General features: G+C 68.0%; 2 protein-coding genes across 4 annotated transcripts; one reads left to right on the top strand and one right to left on the bottom strand.

Annotated features, from left to right (window-relative positions):
* Nucleotides 1-2,069: 2,069 nt before the first annotated feature.
* On the top strand, nt 2,070-3,884 carry CLIC3 (chloride intracellular channel 3). Its single transcript, XM_052649404.1, has 6 exons — nt 2,070-2,105; nt 2,861-2,970; nt 3,043-3,168; nt 3,284-3,390; nt 3,466-3,641; nt 3,726-3,884. Exons 1-6 carry the CDS (start codon nt 2,070-2,072, stop codon nt 3,882-3,884), a joined length of 714 nt encoding a protein of 237 aa, XP_052505364.1.
* A 625-nt stretch (nt 3,885-4,509) lies between these two features.
* Nucleotides 4,510-6,074, bottom strand: PAXX (PAXX non-homologous end joining factor). Of its 3 annotated transcripts, none has more exons than XM_052649133.1 (7): nt 5,876-6,074; nt 5,746-5,806; nt 5,468-5,517; nt 5,198-5,388; nt 5,042-5,116; nt 4,794-4,878; nt 4,510-4,691 (listed from the first exon to the last, which is right to left on the bottom strand). In XM_052649133.1, exons 1-7 carry the CDS (start codon nt 5,986-5,988, stop codon nt 4,673-4,675), a joined length of 594 nt encoding a protein of 197 aa, XP_052505093.1. In that variant the 5' UTR covers nt 5,989-6,074; the 3' UTR covers nt 4,510-4,672. The 3 variants fall into 3 exon arrangements, with proteins under 3 accessions (XP_052505093.1, XP_052505092.1, XP_052505094.1); XM_052649132.1 differs by having other exon boundaries at nt 4,510-4,695; nt 5,876-6,070; XM_052649134.1 differs by lacking the exon at nt 5,468-5,517 and having other exon boundaries at nt 4,510-4,695; nt 5,198-5,348.
* Between the last annotated feature and the right edge of the window lie 468 nt (nt 6,075-6,542).

Below are 6,542 nucleotides of genomic sequence, written 5' to 3'. Positions count from 1 at the left end.
GTGGGCAGCTCCATGGGCCCCTCTGGCGGCTGCTCTGCGGACGTGGCAGGGGCAGCGGGGATGGTTAGACAGTCCCAGTGCCGCAGGGAGGCTGTGGTCCTGTTAAGGCTGGCACACAACGTGGTAGGCGGTTCAGACGACGCAGGTGGAGAAAGCACGGGCGGCGAGTCTGTGCTTCCCGTGTCCAAGGCCACTGCAGGCGCACGCGCAGGCTCAGAGCCACAGGCACGAGCGCAGGGTGCTTTCGTTTGCTGGGTTTCTCTCTACCACTTGGCTTGCTTTGCTAGGGCCACCCTAACAGAGAACCGCCACTAGGCAGCTTACACACCAGACACCTGCTCTCACCCTCGGGGGCCAGAAGTTCAAGGTCAAGGTGCTGGCAGGTTGGATCCTCCTGAGGTCATGGGGTGGCGAGAGCTCCCTGCTCTCCCAGCCGCTGGGGGTCTTCTGGTCGCCTCTGGTGTCCTTGGCTTGTAGGACATCGCCTGGCTCTCTGCCTCCAGCTCCACACAGGGCTCTCCGTCTGTGTGTGTGAAGGTGTCCATATCTGCCCTTGTTATGGGGACACAGTCATACGGGCTGGCGCCCATTGCCATGACCTCATCTTGATCACCCCCCTTTCCAAATACAGCCACATTTTGAGAGTGGGGGCTGGGGGGAGGGCTGGAACATGTGAATTCAGAGGGGGCAGCCATAACACCAGGGAACCTCAGGCCAGTGGGGCCCGCCCTCCAACCTCCTTGGCTGCACCAGGCTCCCACCCCCCGGGGACTGCAGGCCGTTGATTCATCCTTCGTGTACTTACGGGGATGTCCCAGAGGCGCTGCCGTTTACCGGGAGTGTGTTTCCCCACATCCTTGCCAAGAATATGGTTGTCACATTTCTGTCCGTTGAACCACAAACCATTATCTATCTTGTTCTGATTTGTTCTTGAAATAAGTGTGCACTGAGACCCTCGTGTGTTCTGTTGGGTGTTTTATTTCCTTTATTCTGAGCCACCTGTTCATTGCACCATTTTCCTAACGGACGTGTGAGGGTGTTTCCACACACAGGCCATCTGGGGAGCAGGTCCAGGTGTGGAGGGCCCGGGCCCCCCTCCAGGATGGGCTGTGATAAGGAAGCAGGAACCCAGCTGGGCGACCCCCTACCAGTGGTTGCAGAGCCGCCCGTGGTGGTGGCAGGTGGGTCGGAGGCCCAGGCCCCGAGGCCACAGTACGGCCAGGTCAGCCAGGCTCGTGGCGGGGCCTGTGCCCGGGGCCCTGACCAGTGCTGAGTGTGGGGAGGGGCTGTCAGGCTGGGCCCGAGCGGGGCGGGGCCCTGGGCCTGGAGGAAGGCGCGTGCAGACCCCACGGTGGCCACCAGGCGGCGCGGCACCTCCACAGCCCGCCCCGAGGCCCCCGAGGCCCGGCCCGGGCGGGAGACGCTGCGAGCGGCCGCTACTGGGCAGGTGCGCGCGCACCTGGGGGGCTGCCAACCCCCAGCCTCTTCTGTCCCTTCCTTCCAGTCCGAGAGGAGGGCGGTTCCCATGGGTCAGAAACTTGTGGCTTCTAACACCAAGAGCTCTTCTTTTCAAAGGTTAAGGACCGGGAGAAACACACCGCGACCGCACAGGGGAGAGGCAGGGGCGTGGGGTGGGCGGGCGCGCCCCGGGGACAGCTCACAGGTAGGAAGGGGGCGTCCCTTCCAAGTGGCTTCCCACTCTTGTGACGCCCTGGTCGGCAGGTGAGGAAACTGAGGCTGTGGCCAGGCTATTCCCAACTCCCCCGCTCCCTAGCCTGGGCGTCCACTGGGGGGAGGGCAGCGGGGTTTTCGGTGCGGGCGACCCTGACCCAGAGCTGCCCCCGCCGTCCACTGCCTCCTCCTCCATCACTCTGTCCCCTTCACTCCCCCGGCACCCCTGGGGGCTTCGGTCCGGTCTGAGCTCCCTTGTGCCCGCCCCGCAGGAGTCTGGCAGCCTTCCCAGCCGAGGTGACTCCACAGGGCGGGCCGGGGCTGGGGAGGGCGGGGCGCTTGGAGAACCTTAAAGGGCGCTCCCAGCCCGCCCAGGCCCTGCTGCCGCGGCTCCCACCATGGCTGAGGCCGGCAAGCTCCAGCTGTTCGTCAAGGTGCCAGGCTGCCGGGGCTGGGGGAGGTCCCGGGGAGGGATGCTCTGTGGGGCTCTACTTTCTGGGGCAGGCTGAGGGGGGGGGTCTGCGGCTGTGTCCCCTGAGGTGGTGGGCTCAGGCTGTCTCATGCAGGCTGTGTAACTGGGTGGGGGGGACAGGGGGTGCATTAGAAGGGAGAGCACACCATCCCCAGAAGGGCTGAGGTGGCCCCATTCTCCTGCAAAAAAAGCCCCTTAGGGGTCGCACCAGGCAGGTAGCCCGAGGCCGGGGCTCAGGGGCTGTGCCAGGCAGCCCCCTCAGTGCCCAGATCTGCGATCCCTGCGAAGGGACTGCCAGGTCCTGGCCTCCTCCCACCCTTGGAGCCCAGGGCAGCAAGGTGCCCAGTTGGACGGGATGAATCACTCAGAAAACAGCTCCATTGGCCCGACCCACCCTTATGACCAGCCTGCAGGGCCTGGTGCCCAGGGGCCTGGCCTCTGCCCAGGCTCTGAAGATAAGGGTCAAGGGGCCAGGCCCCACAGGCAGGGTCCCACCCCTGCACCCCTCATCCTGGCACCCTGCCCAGCCTCCAGGCCCTTGGCAGCTCCGCAGACCCCTCCTCCCAGGGACCAAGTCAAGGGCCTTCACCGGCCACTTGTCGAGGTTGTGCCTGAGAGCGCAGAAGCCCTGGGCTTGCTCTGGCCTCTGGGCAGCAGGAGCCCACAGGGGTCCTGGGTGTGCCCCCTGCCCTGGCAGCCCCGTGTCCCCCACTCCAGGCCAGCGAGGACGGCGAGAGCGTGGGCCACTGCCCCTCCTGCCAGAGGCTCTTCATGATCCTGCTTCTCAAGGGCGTGCCCTTCACACTCACCACTGTGGACACCCGCAGGTAAGCCCTGCCCTGGGACCCTGGCCTCTCGCTCCTCTGCCAGCCACCTCCCGCCCTGCCTCGTGCTCACAGGTCCCCGGAGGTGCTGAAGGACTTCGCCCCAGGCTCCCAGCTGCCCATCCTGCTCTGCGACGGCGACGCCAAAACCGACACGCTGCAGATCGAGGAGTTTCTGGAGGAGACGTTGGGGCCCCCAGAGTGAGGGCCGGGCGCAGAGGGGCCCGCGGACAGGCCACCCCCGGGCAGAGCCCAGGAAGGGCAGAGCGGGCCGGGAAGGGGCCGCGGGCTCTGACTCGCACCCCTCCCCGTCCAGATTCCCCAGCTTGGCGCCCAGATACAGGGAGTCTGCCGCAGCGGGCAACGACGTCTTTCACAGGTTCTCCGCCTTCATCAAGAACCCGGTGCCCGCACAGGACGACGGTGAGGGTCTGGAGGCGCGGCGAGGGTGGGGGGAGAGGCGCCCTGGCCGGTCCTCACCGGGCCCCTCCCCCTCAGCTCTGTACCAGCAGCTGCTGCGCGCCCTCGCCAAGCTGGACAACTACCTGCGCGCGCCCCTGGAGCACGAGCTGGGGCGCGAGCCGCAGCTGCGCGAGTCCCGCCGCCGCTTTCTGGACGGCGATCAGCTCACGCTGGCCGACTGCGGCCTGCTGCCCAAGCTGCACGTCGTGAACGTGAGCGCCGGGGCGGGGCGGGCCGGGGCGGGGCGGGGCGGGGCAGACCCGCCAGGAGACCCTGTCGGCGCCCCTCGCCCACAGACGGTGTGCGCGCACTTCCGCCAAGCTCCCATCCCCGCTGAGCTGCGCGGCGTCCGCCGCTACCTGGACTGCGCCCTGCAAGAGAAGGAGTTCAAGTACACGTGTCCCCACAGCGCCGAGATCCTGGCGGCGTACCGGCCCGTCGTGCGCCCCCGCTAGCGCCCCCGCCACCTGCCCACTCGTCTGCAGCCCCATAAAGGCACCTCTGCCTCAGTGAGCGCGAAGGGGCATCGGAGCGACCAGAGGCCCTCAGTTTCTGCCACTCCCAAACGCCCACCGTGGGCCGCTCAACTCCAGACAACAGCCCACAAGGATAGGCAGGGAAGCCGGTGGGCGGGGTGCGGCCCATCTCCCTACTGCTCCGGGGTGGCGGGACTGGACTGGGCTCCCAAACCAGTCAGGCCAGGGTGGGGCGGCAGGATGGCTGGGGAGGGTGGGGAACGAAGCCCCGTGTGGGCAACTCCGGGCCAGAGGGCGGGCCCCACATTCCTCAGCTCTGCCCAAGCGCGGGCAGGCCACCCCCCACCTCCTTGGCCATCGTGTGGGGTCTGCACCACTGAGGCGTGTGCCCCAGCAGCAGGAACAAGGTTTCTAGCCTCTCAGAGCCCCACCCTTGCACAGCTGGCTGGGCTCCTGGGCGTGCCCCTGGGCGTGCCAAGCAGGGACAGGTGGGCAGGGATAGAGAGGTGAGCAGTCTCACCAGGAAGCACAGAGCCTGACACGGCCCCATGCCCGGCCCGTGGGCCCGGGAGCCAGCGTCTGGCCATGACCTCGTGACTTTCGCCAAATGAAGATGTTTATTTGATGGGGAAGGGGCTGGAGGAGTGGCCTTGTTCGTGCCTGGCAGCAGGCTGGGCAGGTGCTGGCGGGAGGTCCAGGGGGCCGCCCCTGCCCTCGCCTCACAGGCACTGTCCTGACTCTGTGGTGCCTTCAGGGATCATCAAAGTCTACACCACTTGCCGGCTTCTTACTGGGAGAGAAGAGGGGATGACGCTGTGGGGTGTGGAGGGGTGGGCGGGGTCCACGCTGGACAATGGGCACAGGAGGGACGGGGGGTGGGGGGGTCACCTCTTGAAGCCGGGGTTGATGAGAGACTCCCCTGGACACCGCCTCTTGACCCCAGGTCCAGGGCCACCTCTCTGAGGATCTGGGTCTGGGGAAACAGGAGGAGGGCGGGGGGTCCTGAGTCCAGCAAGACCCCAGGCCCACGACCCCCTCCCACGAGGACAGAGCCCCTCTCTGGACTTTGAGGCTTGTTCTTGAGTCCCAGCAGAGTCAGCAGGGTGCCAAACCGAGTCACAAGTGACAGGCCTTACCTGGTAAGAAGAGATGAGGCCCCGCCTGCCAGGCGCTCTTCCTGGGGCTGGTGGCTGTCTCCTCTGCTGCAGCAGCTGGGGGGTGGAAAGCAGGGATGCAGGCCCGGCCTGGGGGACCCTGGTGAGCCTAGGTGGGGGGTTCCCACCCCCACCTACCTGCCAGCCGCCGCTCCAAGCTGCACACACGCTCTGCCAGGCCCAGCATCAGTGTCTGCAACCTGGAGGCTGCCTCTGGGCCTGGCACCTTGGACAGGTCAAGTTCCAGCGCCGAGGGCCCCCCTGAAAGGGTCAGGGATGCTCTGTCTTCCTGCAGGGTGAGAGTCACAGCTTGCTGCTCGCAGGCTGCCCTGGGGAAGGAGGGGGGCTGAGTACCGTGGCCACATCCACTGCTCCCCACCCACCCTGCCTCTCTGCTCAGAGGCTCACCTGAATCGGAGGGCGATGTCTTCAGCTGCACTGAGGCCAAAACGGGCTTGCTACAGGGCACAAGGGCTGGTCATCAGGGGCCTGAGACCCTACGGCCTCTGGGGACACCCTCAATCTGCGCGACCACAGCCTCCCGGGACAGCTGCAGGGCCGTGGGAGGGGTGTCCAGGTACTTCTGGGAAATTCCAGGCCGCCCCCTGAGAGCCCACAGGCGGTCCGCGCTGCAGGTGTGTGGTGCAGGGGGGGCCTCCCGGCCACCCAGGAGCCCCGTTACCCACCAGGGCCGCCAGGCGGTCCGGCGTGAAGCAGGTGCTCCAGAGCTCCGCGGCGTCCGTCACACTGCGGGGCAGGGGCAGTCAGGCCGGGCCGCCCGCGACCCCTCGCAGCCCCGCGGGACCCACTACTCACCAGAGGTTGAAGCCGCCGCGTTCCCCGGGCCCGCCGCCCTCCCCCTCGCAGTAGCACACGAAGCGCGGGGGTCCGGGGCCCGGCGGCAGCGTGCAGAGAGGCGGCGGCACCATGGCACCCCGGCGGGCGGAGGGATCCGGCGGGCCGGGCTTCGGGGCTGGGGCGCCTGCGGGCCGGGCTTCGGGGCTGGGGCGCCTGCGGGCCGGGCTTCGGGGCTGGGGCGCCTGCGGGCCGGGCTTCGGGGCTGGGGCGCCTGCGGGCCCGGGGCGCCGGCCGATCTGGGGCGCCGCGGGACCTGGAGCGCCTGCGCGAGCAAAAAGCTTCCGGAGCGGGGCGGGCTGGGGCGGGGCTTAGCCGGGGCGGAGCCTGCGCCGTGGGGCGGGGCTTGGCCCGGGGCGGAGCCTGCGCCGTGGGGAAGGGCGACGTGCACGGCTCTGGCTCCCGGGTTGCTCTCACCGAACCTGGTCACCGTCTGGGGCTCTTTGGACCTTACCTTCTGCGCGCCCCCTGTCCCCGCTGAGTCCGGGGCTCCCCCCTTGGCGCAAGCCCTGGGGGGCGTAAGCCCCGCCGGCCACCACTTTGGCCTCAGATCTCTTTGACCCCCCTCTCTGGTCCCTGCGGCCTCCCCCTGGCCTCCGCACCCCGCTTCCTGTGTCAACTGGAACAA

Source organism: Budorcas taxicolor, chromosome 11 (genome assembly GCF_023091745.1).
Source record: "Budorcas taxicolor isolate Tak-1 chromosome 11, Takin1.1, whole genome shotgun sequence".
NCBI lineage: Eukaryota > Metazoa > Chordata > Mammalia > Artiodactyla > Bovidae > Budorcas > Budorcas taxicolor.
The sequence above is the reverse complement of the archived record's forward strand: the minus strand, read 5'-3'. Positions and strand labels throughout refer to the sequence as shown.